Raw genomic sequence first — 14,560 nt, 5'->3', positions numbered from 1 at the left:
CACGTAGGTAAGTGATTGATGGGATGTCAGGAGGAATAACTGATTAGTGCAGGATTAATGTAAAAATGGGAGCTTTGTAGACAGTACAGAGTCAGTGGGTTAAAGGGCCTGACTCTCAGTTATTCTGATTTAGTAATCAGACCACTGCAAAGGGCATTCAGCCATTCAAGTACCCATTAATATTAATACTCCATAAGAGTTTTTAGCCTTTGAAATAGTAGTTCATTATTCAGTGGTCTGGGAATGTTGTGCCCCCTGTCAGTTCACCTGCAACCCATGTGTCAAAAGAGATGCATATCAGTACTGTAGCACCTATTTAAGAGGTGAACAAGCATTACTCTGTATTGAGAATCAGTACAGAAATATACTCAGTGGCCACTTTATTAGGTACACCTGTACACCTACACATTAATGCAAATATCTAATCATGTGGCAGCAGTCCAGTGCATTAAAGCAGGCATGGTCCTGGGGTTCAGTTGTTGCTCAGACCAAACACCAGAATGGGGAAGAAATGTGATCTAATTGACTTTGACTGTTGGTGCCAGACAGAGTGGCTTGATTATCTCAGAAACTGCTGATCTCCTGGAATTTCACGCATAACAGTCACTAGAGTTTATTGTAAATAGTGCAATAAACAAAAAAAAATCCAGTAAGTGGCAGTGTTGTGGACAAAAGTCCCTGTTAATGAGAGAGGAGAATGGCTAGACTTGTTCAAGTTGACAGGAAGGTGACAGTAACTCAAATAACCACACGTTAAAACAGTGGTGTGCAGAAGAGCATCTCTGAATGCACAACATATCGAACCTTGAAGTGGATGGGCTGCAGCAACATGAACATGTACTTAGTGGCCATTTAATTAGATACGGGAGATATTCACATGTCAGGCAGCATCTAAGGAGAGAGAAATGGAGATAATGATTCAGGTTTATGATCTTTGCTGTGTTTTCTTTGGGGTAGGGTTTGATATTGGAGTAAAGTCCAAAAATAAGTGCAGAAAGTGGTAAGGTACTCAGGTCAAGCAACAAAAAGTTAATATTTCATGTCATTAGCACCAATGAAGTTAAAAATCATATCGGTTTTAAACTACAGGATGGAAGAACAAAGGGAATGTCTGTGATAGGACGGAGATTAAGAAAGACATTGCATAATTTACCAAGAATGCGTGGGGAAGTCCTGTTAATCTCAGCTGCAGCAGGTATAAATAGAGTAAAACAAATGAAGTCATAGAGAGAGGTACAAGATACAAAATACGGGAAAACTTAAATAAAGGAATACTAGAAATACCCGATAGGTTAGGCAGCTTCTGAGGAGAAAGAAAATCCAAATTAAGTTACAGATTAGTGACTTTTCATCAGAGCTGGTAAAGTATCACAGACACTGGGGGAAAAAAACTATTTATTTGAAGTTGCTGAATTCAATATTGAAGATTATCACGGGCCTGGACAAAATGTGAGACCCCCTTCTTTAAGATTTTGCTGGTTTATTGTCCTGTTTTATTTTAAATACATTTGCTGGCTCCAGCCTGACATCTGGGAATACTCAAGGATTTATACATTGCAGTGTCCAGATTTTACCATTTCAACTATCTGTCCAATTCCCTTCTGAAATTTATTGTTGAACCTACTTCCATAACCTTAACACCAACCAGTCCAGACCACAAAACTCAAAGCATTAAAAAGAAATCTCCTCATCTCCCTCTTTTTTTTTATTTACTGGTTATCTTAAATCTGTGCCCTTTTGCTTCTGATCCTCCTGGCAGTGGAAATAGCTTTTGCTTATTTATTCTGTCAAACTCCCTTATAGATCTGAAGATGAGTTAAATCAACTTTCTCCGCTCCATTGAAACTCCTGCAGCCTCTCCATTCACATGAGGTTCCTCATCAGTGATATCAGTGGAAAATCTCATCTGCACCTTCTCAAAAGCCTTGACATCTTTCCTAAATTGCAAGCACAATACTCCAGCCAAGGCTTAGGTATAATTCATAACTTTAAAGTGCTGTGCGTAACAGACACATCAATCTTTACAGTGTAAAGAGCAAAAAGTAAACAACTGGAGGTCAAGCAGCTTCTGTGGAGGCAAAGTGATAGTCAATGTAGACTGAGTGTATAGAGGGGAGTTAACCAGTGTAGGGTGAGAGGAAGGGGTGAGGAAGGGGTGTCACAGTCTCCTGTGACACAATCTTCTTGGATGAGAAAGTAGAAAAGCAATCTCCAGTGTTCGACTCAATGTCGCAATATACATTCGGTGTTCACTTTATTAGGTACAGCTTTATGCCTACTCATTAATACAAATATCTAACCAGCCATTCATGGCAGCAAGTCAATGCATAAAAGCATGCAGACATGGTCAAGAGGTTCAGTTGTTGTTCAGATCAAACATCGGAATGGGGAAGAAATGGAATGATCTAAGTGACTTTGACTGTGAAATGATTGTTGCTGCCAGATGGGGTGGTTTGAGTATTTCAAAAACTCAAAGCTCAAAGTAAACGTGCATATATATCGCCTTATACAACCCTGAGATTAATTTGCTTGCATACAAGAAACATAATAGAATCAATGAAAGGGCACACCCAACAGGATGGACAAACAACCAGTGTGCAAAAGACGACAAACTATGCAAATACATAAGAAAGAAACTGCTGATTTTTTGGTATTTTCATGCACAATAGTCCATAAGCCAGGAAGACATAAGATATAAGAACAGAATTAGGCCATTTCTCCGCCATTTCATCATAGGCGATCCATGAAGAATGAACAATAAAGAAGAAGAACACAAAACTTCCCAGATACTTACCTCCCCAAGCCTGATGAGCCAAAGTCAAAACCTCCCCATTCTAACAGTGGGCCACTCACACAATGGCCGCTCCACTTGCCCCTGCATTATTGTTATTCACTCTTGCTCATGAATCCCATTCACTGATTGGGCACAGTTCAAACTCTGAAAACTGTTGCCAATTGCTGCACTTTTAATCTTCATACTTGAGCCTTTGTGAAGTTGCCTCTTCAGGAGACTCACCAGAAAGCCATCTCTGAATGTACAACACATTGAACCTTGAAGTGGATGAGATACAGCAACAGAAGACCACAGCATGTTCCACAACTATACCTAACAAAGTGGCCACCAAATATACTTGCACAAGGTGTTGGTTGAGTACTGGTGTACTCACTTCCTTTGGAACAGGTGCCTGCTGCAGGAATTACTGGCACAGAAGAGGAGCTGAGGCCAGCATGATAATTTTGAATAGTGGGCAGGCTTGAAGGGTCAAATTGGCTGATCCTGCTCCTATTTTCCTGTGTCCATATGCAGGAATGGTCAGTGATGCTGGATTGATTGCAGTGATGTTTCTTGATTGGAAACACTAAGATAATCACCAATTGTGATTGTGATGTGGACAACCCAACAATGAGGTGTTACACCCCAGCATGGAATATCACAGATAATAAGCCTGTACAATTCCATCCAACCATAACCATAATTCTATTACACCATACTCTTACGGACTAACATCCTTAGCAGCACAATTAGAATCCAGTTTAGTATCACTGGCATATGTCATGAAATTTGTTGTTTTGTGGCATCAGTACAGTGCAATACATTAAAAGTACCATAAATTACAATATGGTATATACAGTAGATAATAAAATTAAGTAAGTAGGACTAAAAGAGAGAAAAATTGATGAGGTAGCATATGTAGGTTCATTGTCAGATCAGAAAAACAGCTGAGGAGAAGAAACCGCTCCTAAAATGTTGAACGTCAGACCTCTCTGATGGTAGTAATGAGAAGAGAGCAGGTGCCTGGGTTCTGAGGGTCATTAATGCTTTTTTGAGGCATCACATTTTGAAGCTATCCTTGATGCTAGGGAGGCTAGTGCCCTTGATGGAGCTTACTAAGAGTAGAACTTTCTGCAATGCTTTTTCTAATGGACCTTCCATACCAGATGGTGATGAAACCAGTCTGAATGGTTCCCATGGTGACATACCAAGTCACCTCAAACTCCTGATGAAATATAGCTGTTCATTGGGTACTGTTTGTTCAGTGTTTAGCAGGAGACCATGCTTGATTTCAGTCATTATGTAGAACCTGGAATGCAGTAAAGTACAGGCTCTTTGGTCCATGATGTTGTGCCAATACTGAACAATCAATCTAAGGTAAGATTTGGTTATGGTAAGATGGTTGAAGTGAGAGGCCAAAGGACTTTAAATGTGGATTTAAGCTCTGTAGCAGGAACATAGAATGTAGGACAGTGCAGCACAAGAAAGACCCTTTGGACTATGATGTCTGTGTTGAGCACAATACCAGGCTGGAGTTCATGAGATACAGCTGTATGTGAAGATCGTAGAAAAGATTGCAGTTGCTTGAGTTATGCAGTGGTACAGACTGAATTCAGTTCTTCGCACTCAGATTACTAGATTTGAACAGTCCCAGTACAGTTCCTACTGCAGTGAGTTCAGACCCCAACATGTCCCCAGACCCCACTGGAATAGTGGAAGACATAAAGACTCCAAGAGTCCTCAGCCATGGATGTTAGGGTCTATTGGAGACCAGAAACTGTCAGAATAAAAAGTTGTAATCTGAAGAAATCACTCCCTGGCCCCTTGTTTTAATTCAAGAGGCTGTTTCTCTTTGTCTTTTCAATAAATTATGGTCATGACTCTCTCTTCCTTCGTGCTTGCAAGCACACATTCTGCAAATATCCTCACTTTTGCGTTGGCTTGTTGAAATCAAGATTATGCTTAGATCTTGCTGAAGGTGAATATCATGGAATACCTCTCCATCCTCAACACACCTCTGCCCCCACAAATTTTACACCCCTGCATTGCAACCCCTACCCTACACCGATGCTCATTCTCATTCAACAAAGACTTTCCCCTCCCAGTGCTGGCATTGTCAATGTACGAGCTTTGGTTTCCCATTGATTTTGATGAGTTAAGAGGATGTTTCCCTCAGCTTTGCATGTCCTTTACACAGTCTGTTTACTCCAATGTTCAGGTACCTCCCTCCCTCATCTGCCTTTAGCCCCTCCTCTGCCTCCTCTATGCTGTTCTGTCTCTGACCTCTGCCACAGACCCTGCTCACATCATCCCACCATTTCTTTCTGCTGGTCTCCAGGGTTCCTCCCAATGTAACCTTTTAACTTATTTTGGCTCACTACCACATTCTTAAAGCACGTTCTCAAAAGAAGGAACACACACAAAATTCTGGTGGAACGCAGCAGGCCAGGCAGCATCTATAGGGAGAAGTGCTGTCGACGTTTCGGGCCGAGACCCTTCGTCAGGACTAACTGAAAGGGAAGATAGTAAGAGCTGCCTGGCCTGCTGCGTTCCACCAGCATTGTGCGTGTGTTGCTTGAATATCCAGCATCTGCATATTTCCTCGTGTTCACCTTCTCAACAGAAGGGTTGATCAGGCCCTGACTTGTTTTGCAGTAGCATTGGTCCATGGGTCACCCCTCTTGATCAATAGCCATCTTGTGGCTCGTTCGGTGGGGACGGTCCTGGTTGCTCTTTGCTTTACAGACCCCATAACGTCAAGGAGAGAGGAGGTTCTGCACAGCGATAAACCAGCAAAGCCTCTAAACCCCACCTTTATAGGCTCACAGTGTGCCCTCCACCCCTATCTCTGGTGTTGCTCTACCAGCTCCTGGTAGTCGAATTTCTTGCATTCAAATACCTCCTCAATCTAGTCTTCCCAAGGAATTGCCAGTTCTACCTTGAACAGCTGCTTTGAGGTTTCTGACAGACTGACCATGTCAGACCTCAGGGATGATGATGCGATGAAGCCAGGGAACTTTCATTGCTTGCCAAGATGGACTTTCAGTTGCCAGTCAGATGCTGTGGTGAGCAAGCCTGCCGATGATCCGGGCTGAAGCTGTGGTTGGTCTCCAGCTTTGACAAAGCTACTCACCTTAAATACATTTTTCTCCAGTTCTTGACATTTTTATCCTGGGAAAGGGAATCATTTCTACTCTATCTTTGCCTTTCATAATTTTATCAGCTCCTCCCTGAGTCTCTGAAAATGTTGGAATCCATTATTTAACAAAGAGCAGGACACATTTAGAAAATCAGAAAATATAGATTTATGAAGGAAAATGGAAAAAAAATATTTTCTGAACATAACAAGCAGGCTAGATTAGGAAACAGCCTCTAGATTTAGAAGAGTCTTACAAAAGATACTACAGAGTAAGAACGCATGAGATGGGTGTCATATATTAGCAGGGTTAGAGGGCTGGTTAATGCACACAAACAGGGTGGTGTTAATAAAGGGCCTTTATCAGGGTGGAAAACCAACTAATGGTATGCCACAGAGATCAGTGCTGGGGCCTCAAGTATTTACAGACCACATGGACTGACCAAACAGAAAGGTGGGAAAGGAAGTTGTGCACAGGATGCAGGTCTGCAGGTACATGGGTTAAGGAAGGGTGCGTAATATGGAGAAATGGGGTTACAGTTAGAAAACTAATGTGTAAGTGGAAAGATGACTACAGAAAGCTCCTGTGTTTAAAAGACATTTAGACAGGGACTAGAAAGGTAAGGCCCAAGCTCAGGTCAGCATGGGTAATTTGGGCCGAATAGCTTGTTTCATTTGAATACTCTATGCCTCTCTGAGCACTCGTACATGAAACACAGAATGCTAGAAAGCAGGGGCATCAGGTAATTAGAAAAGCAAATGGAACATTGGCCTCGTTGGTAAGTCATACAGGGAGAGCACTGGTGAGACCATACCTGCACATGGTCTGCTTATTGGAGGCCACTCAGTGAGGAGCACCAGGTTGACTCCTGATGGAATAACCTGTGAGTGAAGGGTGATTTGGAGAGCCTGTGTATATTGTTCAGCGGTTTGGGGGGTGTTCTCACTGAAACATAAGACTCTGAGCATATTTGATGAGGTTGATATTTCCCCTCGGAAGAGAATTTTGACTGGAAAGTATAACATCAGAATGCAAGGTTTTCTATTTAAGGTGGAGACATGAAAAAAATCCTCTCCCAGGGGACTGTGGACCATTTGGAATTCTTCTCTTCAGAGGCTTGTGAAATTTGAATTATTTAGTATAATCCAGACCAAAGATGTGAAGAGTAGGCAGGGAAATGAAGATGACCAACACCTTAGCGACTGGCAAAGCAGACTCGTGTCTCGTCAAGACTGACTTCTGATCCTACTTCACGTGTCCTTATTTTCCTAAAACCCACCTCTCTGACCAAGTATTGGGCCGCCCACTTTAATGTGATCTCTAGTTTCAGTTTTGTTTGCTCTGATGAAGCTCCTTGTGACGTTCCACAGTACTAAAGATGTTGAATACATGTGAAACGTTGATGCTGGGTCAATTAGTTTTCACAAATAGAGGCACATCATCCCCCTTGTACCTACAGATACATACTGTATAAACACACACAGCCTTTAAACAAGGACAAATACAAATCAGGTGCTAACCTCTAAAGTTACCTCTCAATTTCTACCATTCCAAAGATCAAAGTTAGTTTGTTATCGAAGTACGTATATGTCACCATATACAACCCTGGGATTAATTTCCTTGCAGGCATACGCAGTAGACAAAGTAATACAATAGATTCAATGAAAAACTACACACAAGCAAAGACTGACAATCAGTGGGCAAATGAAGCCAAACTGTTCAACCGCAATAAGTAAGTAATACCGAGAACATGAGTTGTTGAGTCTTTGAAAGTGAGTCCATCGGTTGTGGAATCAGTTCAGCATTGAGGTGAGTGAAGTTATCCACACTGATTCAGGAGCCTGATTGTTAATTCTTCCTGAGCCTGTTGGTGTAGGACCTTAGCTCCTGTACCTCCTTCCTGATGGAAGCAGAGAGAGAACAGATTGGATGGTGGAGGTTCTTCAAAGTTCAAAAGTTCAAAGTACATTTATTATCAAAGTACGTATAAATTATCCAACCTTGAGATTTGTCTCCTTACAGGCAGCCACAAAACAAGAAGCCTGAAAGAACCCATTTAAAAAAGACTAACACCCAGTGCGCAGAGAGAGAAAGCACAGATTTGCAAACAACAAATTCAAGGAATGGCATTCAGCATGAAAGAGAGTACATAGACACGAAGCCTGGGACGACCAGAGAAGGCCACAGCGTCGACCTCAGTGCCGCAGAGAGCAGAGTAAATATCACGGAGCGACGAGGCCCAGCCCTCGCCTCTGGTCCCGAAGCCCAGTCTGTTCAATCCATCCGGCCCAGCGTTTAAATCAGCTAAACATCGGGCTGTGGCAGTGCTCATTATAGGTGTGCTCACTGGTCGGGAGAATTTTTCCCGTGATGGACTGCACTACATCCACCGCCTCACGCAGCCATTTTTCTTAAGATCCTTGATCATCATCCAAGGTGCCTTTCTGTGTGGGGAAAAAAAACGAGTCGCCATTCTTCCCGTTCTCACAGAAAGAGCCATCATCACTTTGTTTTACACAGCTAAATTGTGGTTTGGTGTCTGACCTCCCATTTAATCATTGATGGATGTTTACTAAATACATTAGGTGAGAGGAAATCTGTGAAATAGCCCATTCTCAAGTTTAGTAAACACTGCATAAAACAGTGTGTGGAAATGAAATTCAGCACAGCACGGCGCAGTGAGGGAACAAAAAGAGTTGTCAGCTGAGAGCCATCAAACACTCAGAAATGGTCACTGCCCACAATCGAGAGTAATGAGAATGGAACGGCAGACAATGGACTCAGTTAGGCACCACAGTGGGGTGGGCCAAGGGGCTGGCAGGATTTGTTACGGGGAGCGGTATGGGGTATATCGTTTGTACGTTGAAGAGTGTGGAGTGTATCAGTGTCACAGTGAGGATGTGGAGAGTATCAATTACAATGAGGGGTGTGGGGTACATGAGCATTACAGTGAGGGGTTGGGGTATCTGAGGCACAGCGAGGATGGGCGATATATGAGTGTAACAGTGAGGGTGAGATGTATCATTGGGGACTCATGTCACCCCAACCACAAACTGTTCCAGTTGCTACCATCCGGGAAACGGTACTGCAACATTAAAGTCTGGACCAGCAGGCTCCGGGGACGGCTTCTTCCACCAGGCCATCAGACTGATTAATTCACACTGATGCAATTGTATTTCTATGTTATATTGACTGTCCTTTTGTGCATACTATTTATTGCAAATTATTGTAAATTGCACATTTAAATAGAGATGTAAAGGTTTTTACTCCTGGTGTATGTGAAGGATGTAAGAAATAAATTAATTCAAATTCAAATATCAGATTGTTGTAGTGAGTAGTGGGATGTAACAGTTACTGTGAGAAATGTGTGGTGAGTCAGTGTTAAGTGAGGAGAACAGGGTGTGAATCTGTTACAGTGAGGGGTCTGGGCTATATACTGGAGGGGTGTGTGGTGTAATATAGTCTTACAAGTAGAGGTGTTGGGTGTATCAGTTGTCTAAATTAAGAAAGTTATAAGGCAATAATTATGAAAGACTGAAAGGTACCAACTACCCCTTGCATGTGGTAAAATGTAACATAAAATCAATGTTCTATTTCAAAATGAAGGTAAAAATGTTGTTTAGATCTCTGAAATGTTCTGAGTATTCTCTGAGTGCCAAACAACTCCTGAGGAAATGACATCACCAACAGGCATAAATCAAGGTCCAGGATTTAGGCCTCAGTGCTCAGCTTTCCATTGCCCTACCCGGAGCTGACCCTCTGCTAGCTTCAGGTCTGTTTATGATCGGTCTGGGCCCACCTCCCACCCAGAGGCCAAGCCAGGTCTGCTTGTTCCGGCAGTGCCTGGGGCCCATCAATCTGAGCCTTGCCACAGGCCCGTCTTGCTTTGTTTCCTCGTTCCAATCCATCAGGGCCTGTTCAGCCCTTAGATTGCAAATCTTTCCTCTCTCTGCCTGATTGATTGAACTTGTCAGTGTCTCCTGAACACTTTTATTTTTCATTTTCACATGGCCTGCCTCATTCCAGCGCTGCCATTCCTAAGCCCTGTGCAGTTCTGCACCGATTAAGCACAGTCTCTGAGGAACAGGTTATTGTATTCATAGAGATGCTTTTTCATAGCTAAGGGCAGAGTGAAGGATTTTTACTGGTCCTGTTGTGGAGTGACTGTTACCAGATTGGGTGATGTGGCCTGTTACCATGCTGTATCTCTAAAAAAGGATGCCTCTTCTCCCTCTGCCTCAGGTTTTGCAAGGGAGCAGTTTTGGGATTGCTTTTACTGGTCAAACTTTTTTTTTAAATACCCACCACATAAATCCCCATTGCTTGTTGTGTACTTGATATCTAAGTATTATTTGAGTAATCTTGTATATGTTCCCGCTGCTGCCTGTAAGGAGTTTGTGCATTCTCCACGTGACCGTGTGTGTTTCCTCTGGGTGCTCTGGTTTCCTCCCACGGTCAAAAGACGTTGGTAGGTTGATTGATCATAATAAATTGTTCCGTGGTTAGGCTGGGATGAAATTAATGGGTTGCTGGATGGCACAGCTCAAAGGGCCGTAAGGGCCTGTTCCGTGTTGTATTTCAATAGAACATAGAAATTTACAGCACATTACAGGCCCTTCAGCCAACAATGTTGTGCCAACTATGTAACCAACTCAATAAAAAAAATTGTTTGATTAAGCATTAAATAATTGATTACAGGTTATATGTATAAATATATGAATTTCATACATCATCACGCTACTACATGATGCTTGTGCACCTCGCTTAAAGTACAGATGAAGTTACAACACATAAATTGCTAATGACGCAACCTGTGAATTAATTGATTTTCAACGTCTTTGCATCTATCTCTGTCCCAGCACTACATCGACGCACTCTTTGCCCCATAATTTCCTGCTTCTATTTTCCTCCATCTGTTACTATACCAACACTAGCAGTACCCTTGTCTCTGTCTCAGAACATTAGAACATTCAAGAGTCAACGAAAATCTAAAAGACTGTGAAAGACTAAACATCTTTTGTCTCTCCTCACACTCTCATGCTTGCTTCTCCTGATTTCTTTTACATTCCATTTATTTTTTGTCTCTATCCAGCCTTCTTTGTCAACTCTCTCCTAATTCCAAACTGTTTAACATTTGGACTTTTAATCACCATTTCTGCAGGTAATAACCAGAACTCTCAGCATACAGGATCTGAACTCCAAACAGCAGCTGTCCATTCCCCTCCAAAGATGCTTCCTGACCTACTAAGTTTCTCCAGCATTTTGTTTACACTTCCAAACACTGATCGGGCGGCATCTGGGAGGGAGAAAGCAATGTAATGTTTCAGGTCCTAATATCTATTTTCTTTTTATGTTACACACTCAGTCCTATTAATTAATGAAGGGACTGCTCAAGATACCAAGGGTAATTTGGGTAAAACCATGGATTTTCAAGATAGGTTGCTTACCAACTCATTAAATGCAGAACAGGATTCTTAATTCTTTGTAGAGAGTCCCTTGGGCTACAAAGGTTTGGATGGGCTATAAAACTCTGAAATCTCTAAAGCTCATGGATGCTCACTTGGAAAATCTGCTTAAGTCCAAGGTCCCTTAATCCTTCAGCCTGGCTCCACTTTGACTGACATATATCAAACATTCTGTCTCTAGGTAACGGACACCCCACACCTGAGCAAGCTCCCATCATATTATTAAATTCAAGAATCTGATGTCCAAACATATCTTTGTTCCTATGAATGGGAGAGCTAAGTTTCTTCTCCTTGTCCACTTTCATAATTGCCCTTTTATCAGTCTTATTTATATTCTTGTAATGTCATTTGTTACAATACTGAGAAGGTATGGTTATCATACTGATTACCACCATCGGGGAGAAGCTACAGGAGCCTGAAGACACACACACACTCAATGGTTTAGAAACAACTTCTTCCCCTCCACTGTCAGATTTCTGAACAGTCTGTGAACACTACCTCACCATTCCTGATTTGCAATAAATTTGTAACTTACAGTAATTTTTTATGTCTCAGACATTTCATGGCATATGTCAGTGATAATTACCCTGAGTCTGACCATATTGAATGATTTTTGTGTATTTTCCAAATTAATGGACACAAGCTAACTTACTGATTCCGTAAAAAGCAAAACCCATTTGTTACTCAGAGACAGCCCGTATACTGTAAAATAAAATGTTACATTCTGAAAGAATTTTATCTAATACATACGGATGAATTTTTGCTGACTGCTCCTTGAGGAGCCTGTTCTACAGACTCAACACTCTTTCATTGAAATCTTTCTTCTACAAGTTAGCTTTAAATGAAGGGTGAGCCATGATCTAAGATTCTGCTGTTCTTAAATCATCTAGGATCATGAATGTACTCATAATTCACAATTAAATAAACTGCCTGCTCATAGTCCCAGCCACGCTCTTTTTTTTGTTATCCAGTGCGTTGGTATTCCCAAATCAGCTCTCAACCTTCGCTTTCCTCAGGAAGGTTATCAGTAATTAGTTTATTAGTGTCATATGTTCAGAAATTCAGTGAAAATATTTTGTTTGCATGCCATCCTGTCAAATTATTCCATAAGTAAGTACAGTGAGGTAGCAGAAAAGTAAAAAGCACTAACAGAATGCAGGATATGTTAGTTACAGAAAAAGTGCAATGTAGGCAGCTAATACATTGCAAGGAATACATTGAGGTAGATTGAAAGATTAAGACTTCATCTTTATCATGCAAGAGATCTATGACACTAGATGAGAAGCTGTCATTGAACTTGATGGGGCATGTTCTCGTGCTACTGAAGGTACCTGTATGTGTGGTAGGAGCGATGCAAAAGGCAATGCCTCAAAAAGGCTGCATCTATCATTAAGAATCCCAATCACCCAGGACATGCCCTCTTGTTATTGCTACTATGAAGGAGGAGGTACAGGAGCCTGAAGGCATACACTCAACAATTCAGGAATGGCTTCTTCCCCTATGGCATCAGATTTCTGAACGGACAATGCAGAATGGTCTTTTTTTTTCCTTTTTTTTGCATTACTTATTTGACTTATATGTACTCCCTAATGTAATTTATAGTTTTTATTATTATGTACTGCAACGCACTGCAGCCGCGAAACAAACAGATTTCACAACGTATGCCAGTGTTATTCAACGTGATTCTGATTAGGATCCAAAGTCAGGTGTTACAAGGAGCTTTGAAGGTCTCAACGTGTTTCCTCTGCTTGCTCCCCAGGTTTGAGTCGGGCTGCCTTGCCATTCGGTCTGATGCGCCGGGAGTTGGCATGCGAAGGGTACCCCATCGAGCTGCGGTGCCCGGGGAGTGACGTCATAATGATCGAGAGCGCCAACTACGGGCGGACTGACAACAAGATCTGCGACGCCGACCTCTTCCAGATGGAGAACGTCGAGTGTTACCTTCCCGACACCTTCAAGATCATGTCACAAAGGTAGGACAGTTGTTGCAAGATCTGGTCACGTGCCCGGCAATAAATGAGGTCCAAGAACATTGTGCTGATTCCTTTTCAGTTGCATTAAGGTTTTTCATGTTCATGCTCACTTCAGACCAAGGAGCTAAATCTCAGATGAAGCAGGGATAGGCAGAATGATACAAAATGTATAGCAACTTTATATGGTCCCTATTTCAATGTTATTAACCTGGTCTGCATTAATGTTGGTAGCTTAAAATTGCTGGTTGCAGAAGTAAATTAATAGAGACATTGCCATCTGCAGGACAACGCACATGAAATTGAGGACTAGAATATAAAAGCAATTATGTAATGTTGAGACTTTGTAAAGCACTGGTGAGACCTTAATTGGAGTATCATGTGCAGTTTTGGGCCCCTTATCTTAGAGAGGATGTGCTGAAACTGGAGAAAGTTCAAAGGGGATTCACAAACATGATTCCAGGTTTGAATGACTTGTCATTTGAAGGGTGTCTGATGGCTCTGGGGCTGTATTCGCTGGAATTCAGAAGAATTAGAGATGGCCTCAATGAAATAATGGAAGGGTGGAAGGCCTTGGTAGAGTGGACGTGGAAAGGATGTTTCCTATGGTAGGAGAGTCTAAGACCAGAGGACACAGCCTCAGAGTAGAGGGGCATCCTTTTAGAACAGAGATGAGGAGGAATTTCCTTAGTCAGAGTGTGGTGAATCTGTGGAATTCTTTGACACAGGCAGCTGTGGAGGCCAAGTTCTTATGTTTATTTAAAGCAGAGGTCAATAGATTCTTGATTGGTCAGGGCATGAAGGTAGGAGAAAATTGGATCAGCCTTGATGAAATGACAGAGCGGACTCAATGGGCGAAATGGCCTAACTCTGCTCCTTATGGTCTTATGGAGATGCTGAAGGAACTCAGCAGGCCAGGCAGCGTCTAAGGAAATGAATAAACAGTTGATGTTTTGGGCCAAGACACTTCATCAGGATTGAGCAAGAAGGGAGAGGAGGTCAGAAAAAGTTGGTGGGAAAGGAAGGAGGACAAGGTAGAAAGTGATAGGGGAAGCTAGGTGGGTGGGGGAAAAGCTGGGAGGCGATTGGTGGAAAAAGTAATCTGAAAGGAGAGGAGAGTGAACCCTGGGAGAAAGGTAAGATGGAGCGGCACAAGGGGGAGGTGATAAGCTGGTGAAGAGAAGAGATAAGAGGCTGGAGTATGGAATTGAAGAG

At 42.2% G+C, this 14,560-nt stretch overlaps 1 protein-coding gene across 1 annotated transcript in view; it reads left to right on the top strand.

Annotated features, from left to right (window-relative positions):
• LOC132406466 (adhesion G protein-coupled receptor L1-like) overlaps nt 1-14,560 on the top strand; it is a 693,646-nt gene that overhangs the window by 310,676 nt on the left and 368,410 nt on the right. Inside the window, exon 4 of the mRNA XM_059992184.1 lies at nt 13,135-13,348. Within this exon, the coding sequence (XP_059848167.1) occupies nt 13,135-13,348 (214 nt within the window). The remainder of the gene's footprint in view (nt 1-13,134; nt 13,349-14,560) is intronic.

Source organism: Hypanus sabinus, chromosome 16 (assembly GCF_030144855.1).
Source record: "Hypanus sabinus isolate sHypSab1 chromosome 16, sHypSab1.hap1, whole genome shotgun sequence".
In the NCBI taxonomy this organism is placed as follows: Eukaryota; Metazoa; Chordata; class Chondrichthyes; order Myliobatiformes; family Dasyatidae; genus Hypanus; species Hypanus sabinus.
The sequence above is the reverse complement of the archived record's forward strand: the minus strand, read 5'-3'. Positions and strand labels throughout refer to the sequence as shown.